Source organism: Colobus angolensis, unplaced genomic scaffold (assembly GCF_000951035.1).
Source record: "Colobus angolensis palliatus isolate OR3802 unplaced genomic scaffold, Cang.pa_1.0 Scaffold9, whole genome shotgun sequence".
Taxonomy (NCBI): Eukaryota; Metazoa; Chordata; class Mammalia; order Primates; family Cercopithecidae; genus Colobus; species Colobus angolensis.
In genome coordinates, this window is record NW_012122931.1 from 2,094,287 (window position 1) to 2,113,648 (window position 19,362).

A 19,362-nucleotide genomic window follows, 5' to 3' on the forward strand; every position below is an offset into this window, starting at 1 on the left:
TTAGTAGAGACGGGGTTTCACTGTGTTAGCCAGGATGGTCTTGATCTCCTGACCTCGTGATCCGCCCGTCTCGGCCTCCCAAAGTGTTCAGATTACAGGCTTGAGCCACCGCGCCCGGCCTCATTCTGTACTTGTAACCTGAGCAGCACAGCGCACACAGTCCCTGCCAGGGAGGGGGTGCCCATGCTAGTTCCTGACACCGCACACCAGGGCCCTGCTTGGCCCTCCCCGTCTGGGCCACTTCCTGGGTTTTACCACTCAGTTGCCCAGGCCGGCGGTCCCTGGGTCTTTCTCCAGCACCCAACCAGCTGCCAAGCAGCGAGCTAGGTCAAGGGCTCTGTGAAGAGGGGTGAGCCTCCCGCCCACTCCTCTGCCCTCACGCTCCAAAGCTGCTCGCTCACCTTCAGGGACTCCTCCATCAAGCCCTCGGATGTAGAGTCCATAATTAAAATTAATGCCAGGCAGACTGTAGCTTCTTTCCCGGGGCTTGCCGAGTTCAGCCTGTCGGGGGAAGGACAGAGAGCAGAGGTGAGGAGTGGAGTCTCAGACCAACCGTATTGTAATCCGGTAGCAGGGAGGCACCAGAGGCCTGCGTTGCCCCAGGCCCTGCCGCGGCCTTCAGGGCGGCACAGGAGTGGGTGGCAGAGCCCTCCCTGGGAGGAGCGCAGGCTGCGGCTGGCACAGGGTCACACAGCAGAAGCGGGTCCGCGTGTCTGTGCTGAAGGCAAATGAGGACATCGGAGATGGGAGGCCTCTGGGCACATGTGTATGGTCGGAGTGGGGAGGCACAGTCCCCCAGCTGGGCAGCTGTGTTTGCGGTGGAGCCTAGACCTGGCTGGCTCAAGCTGGAAATGAAAGACCCAGTTCAGGAGGCCTCATCCGGAGGCCCCGTCGAGGGAAGGAGACCTCTTTCCTACCTTCATTCCCACCTTCCTCACACCAGGGACCACTCAAACCATCATCACTGAGGAAGTCACTTCCTCGAATGCTCACCTGGGGAAGACACAGTGACAGGGCCACTGCCACCCATCTGCACCTGGCCAGCTGTCCTTACTCCCTGCGACTCTAGGGAACTCCTCGGCCTCTCAGAGGTGGTTTTGTACAAACGAAATTGCCCTGTCATCAGCCACATTAGATGCCCCCCACCCACCACCCATTTACAGCTATAGAAACTGAGGCCTAGAGAGGCAGGGTCGGTATCCCCGGCCCCCAAGGGCTGGGCAGGGCATCGCGTGGAGGCGTGCCCGTCCTCTTGGCTGGCGCTCTTGATCATCCTGCCACGCGGTCTCCCTTTAGCACAGCAGCTCCTCGAGGTCAGAGGCCCTGTCCTGCACAGTGCTGCAAACCTCATCACACCTGCTGCATCGATGGGCACTTGCTGGGTTCTGACTGCATCCCAGGCATGATGTTTGGGGAGTTCCTTGGCCTTCCCTCATGCCGTTTGCACCCAGTGAGGCAGGTCTCATTACCATCCCCGTTTCTCAAGGGGAAGCTGAGGCACAGAGAGATCCGACAGGTTGCCTCAGGTCAAGCAGTAGGAAGTGGCAGAGCCGGCACTGGAACCCAGGCTGGCTGCCCCCAGCTCATGCTCAAAATCCACAGGCCAAAGAAATGCCCACAGCCCCAGCTTCTTGTGGCTCCCTGGTGCCAGCAGGCCCCGGGGCCATTACTGAGAAGGGTGGGCTCAGCTGCTCCTCCCACTGCCCACAGGCCACAGGCTGTGGACTCAAAGTCACAGGGTGTTACATTTCCCGGGATCTCTCCACTCTGGCCACACCAAAGACTGTCCAGAGGGTCTGGTGGGCTCTGGCCTTGCTGTCTCCTGCCATCTCATCTATATCCCCATCTCTCCAGCTCCCACAGGATGGGTGCTGAGAGGTAGAGAGACGGTCAAGGACCACCCAGCGTGGCTCGTCGCTGCCTCTGGAATAAACCCCTCCCTCAGCTGGCAGTCCAGGGCCTGCACCCTCCAACCCCACCCAGCCCTGCAGCTTTGCCTCCCAGGCTCCCCCATGGCCTCGCTGTTGAGACAGATGAACCCACTTCCCCCTTGTCTGAAGGACCGCAGGCATCCCAGCTGCCTCCATTGCTCTTTCCTCAAGGCCCACCCTTACTGGTCCTTATTCTTCAAGCCCTGTCTCTGCCAGAAGCTCTTGGGACCCCTGGGGTCACCATGGCTCACCCTCGTCTGAATGCCAGTGACTCTTACTATCTATTCTGTTCATTTGGGGCTTAGAACTTACCACCTTCTCAGTTTCCATGAATGCACATGCAGACCCCCCTGCCTGGATTACACACTCCTATCCAGCCAGAGCCATGGCTCCTATTACCTTCTTTTTCCTGTTGACACACAGCAGGTGCACAATAAATGCCTGATATTAAAAACCACTTCCTCTGGGAAGCCTTCCCAGATTGGCATCAGTCCCAGACAAGCCTCCTTATTATACGGTGGCACCACAGCGGCCTCAGCCTACCTTCACGGCACTTACAAAATGACAGGGTAGTACCCGTGGTAGTGTGGATGGAGTTGACAACATCATGCTGAGAAGCCAGACACAGAGCGCTGCCGCATCCTGCATGATTCCATCTACATGAAATGTCCAGAACAGGCAAATCCAGAGACAGAAAGTAGCTTCATGGTTGCCAGGGCTGGTGACAGGTCGGGGGAAGGGATGGAATGATTGTAACCGTGATGGCTAAGGGGCGTTCTTTGGGGAGTGATGAAAATGTTTTAAAATCAATTGTGGTGATGGTGTCACAATTCTGTGAATATATTAAAAGCCATTGAATTCTACATTTTAAATGGGTGAATTGTAGGGAATGTGAATTACATCTCAAATAAAATTACAAAGTACTGTACTTAAGTCATTCATTGCATAATGATCAGTTTAATGTCTGTTTTCCCTCATGAGCCTGTGAGCCCCACAAGAAAAGGGATCCAATCTTTATTTTTTAAGGTTATTTTTAAAAACAGACTTTATATTTTACAGCAGTTTTAGGTTCACAACAGAAGTGAGCAGAATGTATGGAGATTTTTTGTATACCCCGTGAATCTTTATTCTCACTCTTCTTTTCCCAGGCCTCAGTGTAGAATAGATGCTAATAAATAGGGGTTGAATAAATGAGTGGGTAAAACACTATGTCTTCGTCAGCTTAGGCTGCCATAGCAAATTATCATTGACTGGGTGGCTTCAACAATAGACATTTATTTATCAAAGTCCTGGAGGCTGGGAAGTCCAAGATCTAGAAACCAGCAGACCCAGTGTCTTGGTGAGGGCTCTCTTCTTGGTTTGCAGATGGCCACCTTCTTGTTATATCTTCACGTGGCAGACAGCAGAAAGAGAGAGTTAGCTTTCTTCCTCTTCATTTAAGGGCACAAATTCCATCATGAGGGCTCTGCTTTCATGACCTAATCATCTCCTAAAAGACCCACCTGCTAATGCCATCTCATTCAAAAGTTAGGTTTTGAATTTTAGGGGTACACAGACGTGCAGTTCATACAGCCTACTTTGAGACCATTGGCTCTTGTCTACACAACAGTTGATCATTTTTCTCCCTCTTCTTTTCCATCTCAAATCCCAGACCCCAGTGTCCCTCAGGAGTGATGGAGCTCTGAGTTTCAGGTGGGTGCATGGGGACCCTGCAGGGTGGCTTGTTTTGAATTCCTTCCATACTATACTCTCTGAGTTACAGACAAAGCTCTGGCCTCTCATTTGTTTATGAAAATGATCCAGCCTCTCCAGTGACTGCTGGGGAAGTTAATTAAAATGTGACTTCTCTGGGAGAGACCCCGCCTCCCTCAGGGCAGGTGCAGGTGGGCAGAGTTCCAACTGGCAGGGGAATGACAGACAGACTCAGGAGCTGGCTGCCACCCTCAGGCGGGGGGCAAGGGAGCAGGCTTGTGCCTCAATCTCTGTTTTTTACTATGGTTGCCTGGGAATCAGTAACTGCTGGAACATGTGGAAGCTTTAGACTACAAAGAAAAAAAAAAATCCCAATGGGAGGTTTGCTCATACTTTCATTCCACATATATTTATTTTGTATCCACTCAGCGCTAAGCCCTCTGTGCTAGGAGTTCTAGGGTGAACAGATCAGACACACAGCCCTGCTCTTATGAAATTCACTGTCTTGCAAAAAGTACAGTTAAGCAATGGCAGTCATGTGCACTAGGGTATTTGATGTGGGAAACACAGAGTGCCCCTGGTTCTAAAAGTCTGTGAGTTTAAAGAGTGAGATAAGATATCTGCAATATATGTATCTAACAAAGGAGTCTTATCCATCATATATAAAGAGTTACTACAAATCAATAAGAAAAAGGCAGATAATCCTATAGGAAAAAATGAGCAAAATACTTGAATAGGAACTTCTTTAAGAGGATGTCCCAATGGCCAAGACCCATATGTCAAAATGTCAACCTCTGGGAAATGCAAAGAAAAAAAATTCAGTGTTATTGGTAAAGATGTGGGGCAATTAGGATATTCATGCACTTGGTGAAAGTGCAAACTGCTACAACCACTGTGGAAAGCTGTTTGGCAGTATCTCTTAAAGCTAAATATATGCCTGCCCCATAACCCGACAATTCCATCCTGGACATCCAGCAGAAATGAATGTGTACATCCACCCAAGAACATGTCTACGAATGCACATAGCAGCTCAATTCATGATAGTCAACTGCTAGAAACAACCCAAGTGGCCATGATAGGTGGATAAAAAATTCATGACATATTCATAACACAGAATACCCTACAGTACTGTATACCCTACGGTATACAGTAGAATACCCTTGATTATCAATCAAGGTGATAATGTGCCCTAGAGGACATCTGGCCATGTCTGGACACATTTTTGGTCATCATGGCTTGGGAGGGGACGCTATCCTCCATCTAGTGGGTGAAGGCCAGGAATGTTGCCAGGCATCCTACAACGCACCAGACAACCCCACTACATCAAGGAGCTATCTGTCCCTTGATGCCAACAATGCCCACAGAGATTAAGAAACTCGGAATGAGCTGGGTGCCGTGGCTCATGCCTGTAATCCCAGCCCTTTGGGAAGCCAAGACAAGCAGATAATTCGAGTCCAGGAGTTTGAAACAACCTGGGCAATATGACAAAACCCTATCTCTACAAAAAATGTAAAAATTAGCCAGGTGTGGTGGCGTGTGCCTGTGGTTCCAGCTACTCAGGAGGCTGAGGTGGGAGAACCACTTGAACCCAGGAGGTGGAGGCTGCAGTGAGCCGTGATTGAACCACTGTACTCCAGCCTGGGTGACAGAGCGAAAGCCTGTCAAAAAAAGGAAGAAAGAAAGAGAGAGAGAGAGAGAGAGAAAGGAAGGAAGGAAGGAAAGAAGGAAGGAGAGAGGGAAGGAGGGAAGGAGGAAGGAAGGAAGGAAGGAAGGATGAAAGAGAGAGAGAGAGAAAGGAAGGAAGGAAGGAAGGAAGGGAGGGAAAGGAAAGGAAAGGAGAAGGGAAAGGAAAGGAAAGGAAAAGAAAGAAGGAAGGAAGGAAGGAAGGAAGGAAGGAAGGAAGGAAGGAAGGAAGGAAGGAAGGAAGGAAGGGAGGGAAAGGAAAGGAAAGGAGAAGGGAAAGGAAAGGAAAGGAAAAGAAAGAAGGAAGGAAGGAAGGGAGAGAGAGGAAGGAAGGAAGGAGAGAGGGAGGGAGGGAAGGAGGAAAGAAAGAAGGAAGGGAGGGAAGGGAAGGGAAGGGAAAAGAAGAAAGAAAAAGAAAGGAGGGAAGGAAGGAAGGAAAAGAAAAGAAAGAAACTCTGAAAATGAAAGAACATTACTGTGGGCCACCACATATGTGGTCCTCACACAAAGTGTGGCGTGAAGGAAGCCAGACACACAGAGGTGCACTGCTCCACGCAGATGCAGCCAGACACCAGCAGAACTCATCTCTGGGTTTAGAAGTCAGGAGTGCAGGACCTCTGGGTTGGGGCAGTGACTGAAGATAGCACCGGAGGCTTTAGGGGTCATGATGTTGTTGACCCGATGTGTGCCCTTCACACTGTACCCGCCGCCTGCTGCCCTCCGCCAGGAGCCAACTGTGTCTGCCAGCCCTTTCCCCCAACCCCCTGCTGACGGAGCAAGGTGCTCTCTGTCCACACCGGAGACCCAGCTTCACATGAGAGCTGCACGAACACAGGCGCCAGATAAACCACAGCAACAACGACACAATGACTGTTTCTTCCAAAGGGATTCTCTGGTCTGTGTTTCTTAGACTAGACAGTCTCATCCTCCAAAAATGCCCATAGCAGTGTTTTTCTCATCTCCCAGGACTTTTCCAGACCATAGCATCACCTGGAAGGATGAAGCGGAACTTCCCAGGAATTCAGCCGAGAAGCAGATTTGGACACTCAGAGAAGCCCTATCAACCTCTCAGCCTTCCGTCCTGGCGCCTGGACTTCCTTCCCTCTTGGGCAGGCTACACTACACTGCAGTGTCAGAGAGGGTCATGGGTAGGAAACCCCAGGGGACCCTGGGCCTCAGTTGGGCGCAGCTGGAGGCCTCCAACGGGGCTTTGTGAGGACTCCTGCATGCAAAGCTCAATAAAGCAAAGCACAATCAAATGAGCATGGCTGTGTCTGCCCAGGCTGGAGCCGCGGGAGTCCTCGGCAACCTCACCCTCTATTCCTGGCCCCAGATACCTCCATGGCCTGAAATCCCACTGTCCACAATCCAGCCCTTCAGGTGCAAGTACCGTGTGTCTCAGAGTCCCTTTGTTCGCGTGCAAATGCCCTAGACAAGCAGCACATCCACCCATAACCAGCTCATCTGCCCCACAAGACAGGCTAACTGGACACCCACCTGGCCATGTGCTCATCAAACATCTATAATCCTGGCATCTGTGTGCCCGGCTCCCCTGTTACTGCCAATTCATAAAACAATCCTGCAACGTGGTATCACCGCCATGTCAATTTCACAGGTATGGAAAAGAAGGCATGGACAGCTGGAGGGCCCTGATTGCTCAAAGCCGTGCAGCTGAGTGTCCAAGGCGGGTCTGAGCCCACATCTGACTCCACAGTCTTTGCTGCCTCCTACTTCATGAGCCGGCATTTAGCATAGATGACCTGGGCTTGATTGTCTTTTCATGTGCACAGACCTCATCTCTACAGGTGGGGTTTGGCTCATATGGAACAGGTGAGTCTTGACTTCCTGGCCTTCTCTGCCCCACACAATGGTGCACAGCACAGTGCCTTACACACAGGAGAACCCCAGGTAAAGTCTGCTCTTTTTGTTGTTGTCGTTTTGTTTTTTTTGTTTTGTAGGGGGTTCTTTTTTGAGATTGGGTGTTGCTCCATTGCCTAGGCTGGAGTACAGGGGCACAATTACAGCTTGCTACAGCCTCGACATTCCAGGCTCAAGTGATCCTCCCACCTCAGCCTCCAGAGTATCTAGAACTACAGGCCCACATCACCACTCCCAGATCATGTTTAAATTATTTGTAGAGATGGGGGGTCTCACGATGTTGCCCAGGAGGGTCTTGAACTCCTGGCCTCAAGCGATCCTCCTGCTTTGGCCTCCCAAAGTGCTGAGATTATGGGAGTGAGCCACCGTGCCTGGCAAAAGTCCACTGTTCAATATATAGATTGAGGTTCATGGGAAGAGCTATCCCTTCAGAAAACTTAACAGTAAGTCCTCACTCAACATCATCAATATGTTTTTGGAAATTGAAACTTTAAGCAAAACAACCTATAAGAAACTCAATTTTAACATAGGCTAATAGATAACAAGAATTAAGTTCCTATGGCACAATCTGGTCACAAAAACATCACCAAACTCAATAACCACCAAAATACTTCTAATATTGAATGCTGATGTAAATGTGAGCTACCCATACATTTAAGAAAGATTAATAAAAACAAATAAGATCATTATTTACCCAGTTTGGGGGGAATCCATGAGTGGCAGCAGTCAGAGTGGTAATGGGTTAAATCAAGGAATAAATGTTTGCAAAGTCAAAACTGCCAAGAGCCCTCCTACGATTGTGCAGGTAAAAAACAAACATCATCAATCCGAAGGGCTTGCTGAGTGCTTTTCTATGCTTTGTCCACAGTCGTGCATTTGTGTGATGATCATATACAGAACTTTACAGATTTTGAGACGGAGTTTCGCTCTTGTTGCCCAGGCTGGAGTGCAATGGCACAATCTTGGCTCACTGCAACCTCCGCCTCCCGGGTTCAAGTGATTCTCTTGCCTCAGCCTCCTGAATAGCTGGGAATACAGGCGTGCACCACCACACCCAGCTCATTTTGTATTTTTGGTAGAGATGGGGTTTCTCCATGTTGGTCAGGCTGGTTTGCAACTCCTGACCTCAAGTGATCTGCCCGCCTCGGCCTCCCAAAATGCTGGGATTACAGGAGTGAGCTACCATGCCCACCACAGATTTTTGTTTTTAATACTTTGTACTCCTTCGTTCATTCGTGTTTCCGATCCACTTATTTCGGTTCAGAGTTGCGAGTGGTGGGAACCTGTCCCAGCAGCTCAGGACACCTGGCAGGCACTGACCCTGGACAGGGCACCATCCCATGGCAGGGTGCACCCACACACACCCATGCCCACTCATACTGGGACCATTAGATGCGCCAGTTCACTCAGGTGCACACCTCTGGGATGTGGAAGGAAACCAGAGTGCCTGGAGAAAAACCCACGCAGACATAGGAAGAACATGCAGATGCCACGCAGACAGTGGCCCCAGTTGGACATTGATTTCTTTTCTCATCAGCATTATAACAATGTTGAACAAAATGACGGAGGAGCTGCTGTTAAGGACTAAAGTGACTGGGACCTAGGAAGATGTCTTGACTGGGTTGGGTGAAGGGTAGCCAGGAAAAGAAAGACACATACAGATCTTGAATTGGCATTTTGGGAAGAACTGACCTGAAGAAGTTTCCAGAGGTAGACAGGGCGGGCAAGAGAGCCAAGGGGACTTAGTGCAGGGAGCGGCATGGAGCCAGAGGTGGGAGGGCCCAGCGCTGACCCTTGGCCTCCTCCCCCAGCTTGTTCAGTGGGGCCTTCTAGAAGCCTACAGAGAAAAGCTGCCTGTCAGAGGGGTGGTCTCTGGGCATCTCAGGGGGGGCTGTGTGAAGCCTGCTAAGAACCTACAGAGAGAGGCACTCAGAGGAGCTCCTGACCCTGAACTTTCACACACTGGCAAGCAGGTTGTGACAGACATCTGAGTTCAGCTGCCATCAAAACACAGGGGCACCTGAGGCCTGATGGTCACCTGCTTTTCCTCGGTGCTATGGTCTGAATGTTTTTATCACCTCCAAACTCATGCTGAAACTTAATCCAAATGAGACAGTGTCCAGGGGTGTGGCCTTTAGGGGGTGGTTGAGTCATGAGGGCTCTGCACTCATAGGGGAATAGGTGCCCTTATAAGAGGCCTTGGTGGAGGGAGTTCGCCCTTTTTTTTTGTTTGTTTGTTTTTGTTTTTGAGACGGAGTCTCGCTCTGTTGCCCAGGCTGGAGTGCAGTGGCGCGATCTCGGCTCACTGCAAGCTCCGCCTCCTGGGTTCATGCCATTCTCCTGGTTCAGCCTCCGAGTAGCTGGGACTACAGGTGCCCGCCACCATGCCCGGCTAGTTTTTTTTGTATTTTTAGTAGAGACGGGGTTTCACCGTGTTAGCCAGGATGGTCTCGATCTCCTGACCTCGTGATCCACCCACCTCGGCCTCCCAAAGTGCTGGGATTACAGGCTTGAGCCACCGCGCCCGGCCTAGTTCACCCTTTTTATCCCCTTCTGTCCATCTGCCACGTGAGGATACAACATTCGTCCCCACGCCGGGGGATACTGCAACAAGGCATCATCTTGGAAGCAAAGACTAGGCTCTCACCAGACACAGAAACCACCAGTGCATTGATCTTGAACTCCCAGCCCCTAGAACAGTGAGAAACAAATTTCTATTCTTTCTATATTGCCCCATGTCAGGTATTTTGTTACAGCAGCACAAACACACTAGGGCGCTGGGTAACCTCACTCTGACATCCATGAAACAGATGAGACTGAGTCCCAAATCTCAGCTCTGATCAGCCACCCGGGACCCCATCAGCCTACCCCACCAGCCCAGGCCAGGATGAGAGGTGGCCATGTGCAGAGACAAAAGGGGTCTCCCAGACAGGTCCCAAACTGGAATGTGCAAAGGTCCTGGGACAGCTGGCCTGGCTATTGGGCCGTGTGGAGGCTGAGATCACCCTCCCTGCACAGGGATCCCTTAGAACCACCGCACAGTGAAGAAAGAAAAAAGGAAGAGAATGAAGATTTGTTGTGCACCTCCTCCACGCAGGGCACATGGGATGTCCTGTGCCCTCTTTATTGAGCGCTTACTATGTGCTGAGCATGTCGGAAGAGTGCTTTTGCTTCTCCCTGAACTCTGCCAACTTCACCGTCTAGTAGGTTTTCCCATTTTACAGATGGGAAAACTGAAGCTTAAAGAGGTTCACGCTTGTCCAACACCACCCAGATAGTCAATAGAAGAGCTGGGGTTAAACTCACCTCTCCTGGACATCACACCTCTGTGCTTAACTCCCAGCCACCTCCCAATTCTCACAACAACTCTATAAGGGAGGCCATGGTATCCCCACTGGACAAGCAAGGAGCCAAGGCTCAAAAAGGGAAGAGACCCCTTTCAGCCCTCAAAATCCTTGCGCTTCTCATTTCTTATGTCTGAATTTTTAAAACATCTTGTGCAAAATCCACAAGGTCTTTGAAGAGGCACACCTTAGTTTTGCACAACAGGGAATTTTGAAAGGTTGGAGGCTATTTTAATATGGTCCACTAGCTGGAATCCCTTGTCAATGAGGTGTTGGAATTAAGAGGCAAATGGAGAAAAATCCCAGCTCCGAGCTGACCACCTCTCCCTCCTCAGCTGCCTTCAAACTGCCTTTTTCCGAGTTTCCTCCATCAAAAAGTGGCTTGGCTGGAATACAGCTCTGGGTGACAGCTGTCCCCATCAGCAGACAGCTTCATTAAACCTCATTAAGATGTCATTCCTCTCTGCCTTATTTCCCATCTCTCAGCTCTAATTAAAACCATCTCTCTCCCCGTCCCAGGGGGTCCTGGGATTCTCTGGGCTCCTCCTGCAATATCAGCTCCCTCCACTCCCCATTATGAAGGACCAGGCCCTGAAAACCCACCTGGGAACCAGCTGGGCAGGCAGCCCTGGCGCCCGGAAGCCCCCTCGGAGCAGCCCGTCGCTGTGAGAACTACTGGGGCTAGCTAGAGGCAGGTGCAGGTAGCGCTTCCCACAGGCTTTGATCCGAAGCTACCTGGGACCCAGGATCGAAGGTCTCTAGACCTGGAGCTTCACCAAAGCCCATTTGCATGGTACAACTTCTTCAAAACACGTGACCCAGCCTTGCAACTCAAGTATAATCACTTCCCACCTAATCTACTTTGTTTTTTCCTTAACTAGCCCTCATTTTATTGCAAAACAGGTGCGCCTCTTAAAAGACCTTGTGGATTTTGCACGAGATACCTTAAAAATCCAGACATGAGAAATGAAGAGGCGAAAAGGAGGGAAGCCAGCTGGCTTTGTTGCTGGGACAGCCTTGAATCGGATCTTAGTCCAGACAAACGGGCCAGTGGCCACTTCCAAAGTGGCAGGTTTTCCGTCAGGGAGTTTGATGCCTGAGTTTCAGACCCACCAAAGACGCTCATTCCATCATGAGCAAGTCCCTCAAAGGAATCAATCACTCACCACTTCCTGGCAACCACACATAGTGTAGCTCATTAACCCTCTAGCCCTGCGTCTCAACTAAATGAATGTTTGTTCGACAGTTGAAAAGCTTCCACTCACTCTCCTGCGTTCTGTTAAAGCGCAGTTATGTGAAATCCCATTGCCTGGTAGTTATTAAATAAATATCTGTATACAGCTAGACCCATGCATACATATGCACACGCATACCATTGTGCTCATGGAGGGGTAGTTCATTATTGTAAAACAACTGAAGATCCTCGAATGAAAAGCACAATATAAATGCAAATTGTGATCATTATTAGCATAGAAGATATTTATTTATTTCCATAATGAGAACCTCAGATAAACAATCATGTAAAATAAGGTGCATTATGCATCAAAGGGCTCAGGCATCCTCTTAGAAGCCCGATGCTTTGAACCCTGTGCATTGTGTGAGCGTCAGTTGAACACTGCATAATGATACGAAAAAGCCACGCACCAGAAGACCACATCCATGTGTGATCAAAGGTGTATAAATAATGTCAAGTGAAAAAAAAAAAAAAACACAGCCGGATTCGAAATTCTACATAGACTACTGTTACGACCACGTTAAAAACCAAAAAAAAAAAAATGCATTGAAAAAAATACTGGAAGGAAACCCAGCCCCGTAACTGTGGTGTGTGAGGACGTGTGCTTACGGATGTGGGCCCTTTTTTTGGTAGTGAGGTTTTCCTTTTATAATTTTAAAAGCCACACAACAGAGTTAAGTTACATGTTTCCATTTTATCTATGAAAAAGTCTCTTCTGTGTCATTACAATTCTGCTCAGGTTTATAATGGGGGCTAAGATGACAGCTGGTGGCTGGGGCCGGGGGGGTCACGGAGGAGAATTTGGTAGCTGGCATACTAATTCCCGCAGAGCTGAGTTGGACTCCCAGTCCTGCCACTTCCCGTATGATCTTGGGCAAGTCCCTCGCCTTGTCTGGTCTTTCTCTTTCCTCACCTGCAAAACCTCCTGAGGTTGTACCTAGAGTACAACCACGGCACCTGGCCCAGGAGGTTGCTCAGTAAAGGACCGTTTCTGTTACTGCTGTCTTATTGCCAAGACTGCCATAGCAGCTCCCAGCTCGGGTCCAAAGGGAGCCGAGGGGAGCCCCTCCAGGCGTCCTCATGCTTGCCCCGCCACCCAGTCCAACCCTGTCTGGTTCCCACGGCCCGGGGCTGCCTGCGCTCTGCCGCCTGCCTGGTCCCCGCTCCCGGGGCAGCCTGGCCTCCCTTCCCGCTGCCTGCTCTGTTCTGGCGGCTGATGTATGGCCCTTGCTTGCCGTGTGAGGCGGTCACGGTGACAGGGCCCCAGCATTCCTTCCCCTCCCCCTCGACAGCTTGAAATCAGGTCCTTCATTTGCATTTACATGATCTCGCTGTGCAGCTTATGAGATCGAGAGATTTATTTGCTACTTAGCTTGATGTTTGATTACACCCGGAGAAGGCAGCGAGCAGCGAGGTGCGCGGATGCATCCGCTCCGAGTCCACGGCCTCTGGGGGCCGGTAACTCAACAGCAGGTTTAGGGGAATGAGGGGGAAATGCGCAGCGTTTTGACAAAAGGCGAACGTGAGAGGTGGCAAGGAACTAATACCTCGATGGGATATATGTTTTTAAAGAGCAATAAAAACTGGCTAGGTATCATCTGAGATTATGAACAGAGCCAAGTCACTCGCAGGAGGCAGCTCACCGTCCTGGGGAAGGAACTCCTAGAAACTTCTCCTCCTGAGCAAAATCTGAAGTCCCCAAAAGCGATGATGCCTCTGATTAGGAGGAGGTGTGTGGGCCTGGCGCGGTGGCTCACGCCTGTAATCCCAGCACTTTGGGAGGCCGAGGCAGGCAAATCACGAGGTCAGGAGATCAAGACCATCCTGGCTAACATTGTGAAACCCCATCTCTACTAAAAATACCAAAAAAAAAAAAAAAAAAGAAAAAAAATTAGCCGGGCATGGTGGCAGGTGCCTGTACTTCCAGCTACTCTGGAGGCTGAGGCAGGAGAATGGTGTGAACCCAGGAGGCGGAGCTTGCAGTGAGCCGAGATCCCGCCACTGCACTCCAGCCTGGGCGACAGAGCAAGAGTCTGTCTCAAAAATAAATAAATAAATAAAAAGAGGAGGTGTGTGTTCTCACATCTCAGCACCTGGGCTGACATCAGCTCGGTAAATAACACCTGTGTGCTCGTCACCTGTTTACGAAAACTACCTGGGCCCTGATTCCTTGTCTGTAAAATGGGAAAACGATATCCCCTCTTCGGTCTGTGGTTAGATGATCTCTGCACCTTGGTGGACATGGAGTAAGTGCCCAATAAATGGGAGCTGTTCTGGGGACAACAGGCTGTTTTCTGAAGGAACAGAGGGATGGAGCTCACCGCCGCGATGGAGGGCAATCACTCGGCGTCGTATTTTGCAGTCAAGTGTCACTTATCTGTTTGGTGGGTTATCCACTGCATGGGGTTTCATTCCAGCCACCCGCCGGCCAGCTCCCGCTGCTCACAGCTGGGGCGTGCTCAAGGAAGGCAAACTCATTTTCATAACAGTCTGAGCCTGGCATAATTAGGAGCAGAGATCCGCTGCTGCCAGCCTCTACCCTGTCACACTGCAATCCAAACAGAAACCAACTGGCGCATGATCGGGACATGAGAGTTTAGTGATTAAGAACATGAGCTTGGGGGCCAAGCCACCCGAATTAGAACTCTGGCTTCTCAAGTCTGCGTGACCTTGGGCAAGTTCTAATGCTTGAACTCCGAGTCTCGGTTTCCTTACAGTAGGTATCATGAGAGCCTCCAGCTCGGAGGGTGGTAGAGCATTTCACGATGTAGGCAGAGTTCTCAGCAGAGGGCCTGGAGGCTTCTTAATAAAAAGTAGTCATACCACCTACTGGCCACCGTTAGACTCTGCTATTTTGAATGACCAGCAGCTCCGTCTCCATTTGTATGAACAGAGAACTAGTTATATAATTAACACATCTGCTTGACTGTTCCTCAAAAAGTTAAAGATGAGGGCCAGGCGCCGTGGCTCTCAGTTCGAGACTAGCCTGGCCAACATGGTGAAACCCCGTCTCTACTAAAAATAAAAAACTTAGCTGGGCGTGCTGGCGCATGCCTGTAGTCCCAGCTACAGGGGAGGCTGAAGCAGGAGAATTGCTTGAACTCGGGAGGCAGAGGCTACAGTGAGCCAAGAGCATGCCACTGCACTCCAGCCTGGGTGACAGAGCGAGACTCCATCAGAAAGAAAGAGAAAAAGAGAAAAGAAAGAAAGAAAGGAAGGAAGGAAGGAAGGAAGGAAGGAAGGGAGGAAGAGAGGAAGAGAGGAAGAGAGAAAGAAGGAAGGAAGGAAGGAAGGAAAAAAGGAAGGAAGGAAGGAAGGAAATTACCCTATATGACCCAGCAATGCCACTTCTAGTGATACACCAAAGGAACTGAAAACAGGTGTTCATATGCGCAACTACTATGTACCCAGAAAAATTAACAACAACAACAAAAAAGAAAACAGGCATTCAAATGCATGTACCTGCATGTTCATAGCAGCGTTATTCACAATAGCCAACAGACAGAAACCACACAATGTCCTAATGAGTGAATAAACAAGGCGTGGCACATCCGCACAATGGAATATTATTCAGCCGTAACCCAGAATGAAGCACTGATCCATGTTACAGTGTAGATGGAAACTGAAAGCATTATGCTAAGGAAAAGAATCCAGGCCAGGCGCGTTGGCTCATGCCTGTAATCCCAGCACTTTGGGAGGTCGAGGTGGGCAGATCATAAGGTCAGGAGATCGAGACCATCCTGGCTAACACGGTGAAACCCCCGTCTCTACTAAAAATACAAAAAATCAGCCAGGCGTGGCAGCAGGCACCTGTAGTCCCAGCTACTCAGGAGGTTGAGGCAGAAGAATGGCATGAACCCGGGAGGCAGAGCTTGCAGTGAGCCGAGATCCGGCCACTGCACTCCAGCCTGGGCGACAGAGCGAGACTCCGACTCAAAAAAAAAAAAAAATCCAGACAGGCACAAAAGGCCACGTGTATGAACCCATTTAAAATGTCCAAATAAGTCAATCCGAAGAGACAGAAAGCAGAGGTGGTTGCCTGCAGCTGGAGGGAGGGAAGGGGAAGTGACTGCTCTCAGGTACAGAGCTTCCTTCTGGGGTGATGAAATGCCTTGGAACTAGAGAGGGGTGATGGTTGTACAACATTGTGAATATAGTCAATGCCACTGAACTGCACACTTGAAAATGGCTGGTGGTTGTTTTATGTGAATCTCACATAAAAAGAAAAATTAGGGTGCAGTGGCTCATGCCTGTCATCCCAGCACTTTGGGAGGCTGAGGTGGGCAGATCGCTTGAGGTCAGGAGTTTGAGACCAGCCTGGCCAACATGGAGAAACCCTGTCTCTATTAAAATTCAAAAAAAATTAGCCAGGTGTGGTGGCGGAAACCTGTAATTCCAGCTACTCAGGAGGCTGAGGCAGGAGAATCCCTTGAACCCAGGAGGTGGAGGTTTCAGTGAGCCGAGATCATGCCACTGCACTCCAGCCTGGGCAACAGACTGAGTCTCTGTCTGAAAAAAAAAAAAAAAAAAGACAATACCTCCACAGGAAGGAGATGCCATGGTTCCTGTCGAGCAATTTAGGAAACTCTTTCTCCCTTACGGATGGGAGGACGGGAGAGGAAAGACATGCAGACGAAGTGATCACAGTAGGACAACATGCTTTGAAAATGTAACTCAGTCCTGAGGAGACTGTGCTCTCTTCTGAGATCGTGCTGAGGTGGGCATGGGGTGGGGAGTGGGCCCTGGGCTGGGAAGGATAGTGAAGGCCGTTTCCATCCAAGTCTCGCTGTTCTGACAGTCCGTATGGTGAGAGCCGGGGAAGCATGTCTGAAACCATGAAACTAGATGGATCCCATTTCACAGTGTGGCCCCCTTTGCTTGCCATGGCCTCACTGTTGAAAGGCTGCAGGGGGGAGGGAGGAGCGCACTGGACTGTGAGTCGGGAGACCCAGGTGTCAGTCCGTGTCAGCCTCGCCTGCACTGGGGGCACGGGAAAAGACAGGTGGCTGCCGCAGAGCCCTACAATCCCTCGGGGGTCAGAGGACCTCAGGGGCTCGACGCCCCTTGTCCTGAGCCAGTTGGGTGGCCGCTCTAATATATGCTTTATGTATGGGGGTCTCCAAGTCAGGCCTCTTCGGAAGGGTGTGTTTCGTTGTTGCTGTTGCTTTGTTTTTTTGTTTTGAGACGGAGGTTTGCTCTTGTTGCCCAGGCTGGAGTGCAATGGCACGACCTTGGCTCACTGCAACCTCCGCCTCCAGGGTTCGAGTGATTCTCCTGTCTCAGCCTCCTGAGTAGCTGGGATTACAGGCGTGCACCACCACGCCTGCCTGATTTTCTATTTTTAGTAGAGAGGGTATTTCTCCATGTTGGGTCAGGCTGGTCTCGAACTCCTGACCTCAGGTGATCTGCCCGCCTTGGCCTCCCAAAGTGCTGGGATTACAGGTGTGAGCTGCCTCACCCAGCCCGGAAGGGTGCATTCTTAAGACAAACAAAATGAGAACCCAACTAGGCTGCCTTGGCAGCCCTCACCAGCGCCCACCCGAGGTCGACAGATGGGATTGGAACCGGACCCTGATTCTTCTTTGCTGTGTGACTTTGAGCAAGTCACTCAGCCTCTTGGAGTCTCAGTTTCCCGTCACTCACCAAACAGGGAATAACCGTCCCCACCCCATGGCGTAATGACAAGATTTAGACGAGACCACGGAGGTGAATAACCACGGGTGCCCAGCACACAGTAGGTGTGCAGAAGCCGGGAAGGTCCCCTCTTTTCCCCTTTTTCTCCAGGGTGACACTATTTTAGCAGAAGAAAGAAACACCTCGGGCCTCCTTTGATGTGGTGTCCAGCGAGGGAAGGAATAACTTTCTGCACCGCTGAGGAGTCATCAACAGAATAAGAGGTTCCCACCGAGGCCGGACCAGCAGCCTAAGAAAGAAATGCAGAGTCCACTTGATCATTTGGTCAGTTTAGCTGCCAAAGGTCACAGCCAGCAGACCCTGAATGTGCAGATTTAAGAAAAAGCCTCCCTATGAAAAAAAAAAAAAAAAAAGGAAGAAAGAAAGAGAGAAAAGGAAAAAGCAGAGAATGATCTATGTACTTTTCAAAACTTAAAACAGAAATCAAAGGAAAACTGAACTGTTTTAAGTTTTGACAGCTGCAGGGATCATTCTGTTTGGTTACTCTATTTATGTTTTCATTTTCTTTATAGATTCATTGAAAATCGCATCATGTAATAGGGAAGAAAAATGTTCAGCGTTCCACGGCCCCCCCACCATAAACCCTTGTTCCTTCCTGAGAACAGATGAAAACGCCCGCTCCAGTGACTTTTGTTTTGATGTATATTTCATAACATCTTATTGATTGTAAGTTTTATTTCCATGTCAATAAAAAGTGGTATTGTAATAAATGAGAAGGAGTTTAACACAAAATGGCAGCTGACCTGTTAGCATAGCAGATAGCAGAGGCGGAGGAGGTGTCCCTAAAACGAAGCCCGTTAATAAGGCTGGGGTCGGCTGGGAGAGGAAGCGGCGGCTCTTGATTTCAGCACAAAGCTGGGAGGCTGGAGGACGGGGTCCTCCCACCCCCTCCTCTTCGCAGCCTCTGGGGTTGCTTTATGATTGGTTCTGGGTTGACATTTCCTAGGGCAGATGATGCAGAGACCTCAGCAGCAATGCTTCTCCTCCTCTAGCAAGAGTGGAGGCAGCAGCCACCGACGGGGTGCAAGCCACTGTGCTCGGGACCTCGAACACACAAAGATGGATGAGAATCTTGCTGGGGAGGGAGGAGTGTAAGGAGTGAGTTCGAGGATTAGGGGCTAGTCAAAGGGAACACATAAATACACAAGCTTTAGTGGGCAGGGCTTGGATGGGGTTTCAGGAGAGGGGAAGTCCCCAAGGAGGGATGTCTATGAGACTGTCCAGAGGTGACAGTGAGGGGCCACCATCCAGGAAGGAGGAGTGCGAGGCTGCTTTGGGGGAGACAGGGCTGAAGCGTCCAGCAGCGCGCCAGGGAGTCTCGGGCCCAGAGAGCTCCCAAGGGCAGCAGCAACTTGGGGTCTTACCGTATTCATGGCAGGCAGACACGAGTGTAGCTTTGTGGGTGTGCAAAGCAGGTGGGCTCTAAATGGCTAAATTCTGCTTGTTGGAGATTTTTTTAAACAACTGGATGTGGAAAATTTTGTTTGGTGCTTGTGCGCTTTCGAGCTAACAGGTCTCAGCCTGCTGCGAAGAAATGAGCAACCGAAGGTGGATACATGGGGACTGTCTGTGGCTTGTTTTGATAACCGGGCCCCCGGACCACAAGGGGGGCACCTCTGCTCCTAGCCTTGGCCTCTTCCTTTTTTTTTTTGAGACGGAGTCTCGCTCTGTCGCCCGGGCTGGAGTGCAGTGGCCGGATCTCAGCTCACTGCAAGCTCTGGCCCCCGGGTTTACGCCATTCTCCTGCCTCAGCCTCCCAAGTAGCTGGGACTACCAGGCGCCACCACCTCGATCCGCTCATTTTTTGTATATTTTAGTAGAGATGGGGTTTCACTGTATTAGCCAGGATGGTCTCGATCTCCTGACCTCGTGATCCGCCCGTCTCGGCCTCCCAAAGTGCTGGGAT

General features: G+C 50.4%; 1 protein-coding gene across 2 annotated transcripts in view; it reads right to left on the reverse strand.

Moving 5' to 3' along the window:
• The window catches only part of LOC105503996 (chromosome unknown open reading frame, human C9orf171), a 185,307-nt gene that overhangs the window by 80,306 nt on the left and 85,639 nt on the right, over positions 1–19,362 (reverse strand). Inside the window, exons 2-3 of one of the 2 annotated variants that reach the window (XM_011931169.1) lie at positions 17,582–17,685; positions 402–505 (exon numbers count right to left, since the gene is read on the reverse strand). In XM_011931169.1, coding sequence (XP_011786559.1) covers positions 402–505; positions 17,582–17,685 — 208 coding nt within the window. The remainder of the gene's footprint in view (positions 1–401; positions 506–17,581; positions 17,686–19,362) is intronic. The other variant, XM_011931171.1, reaches the window with a different exon arrangement.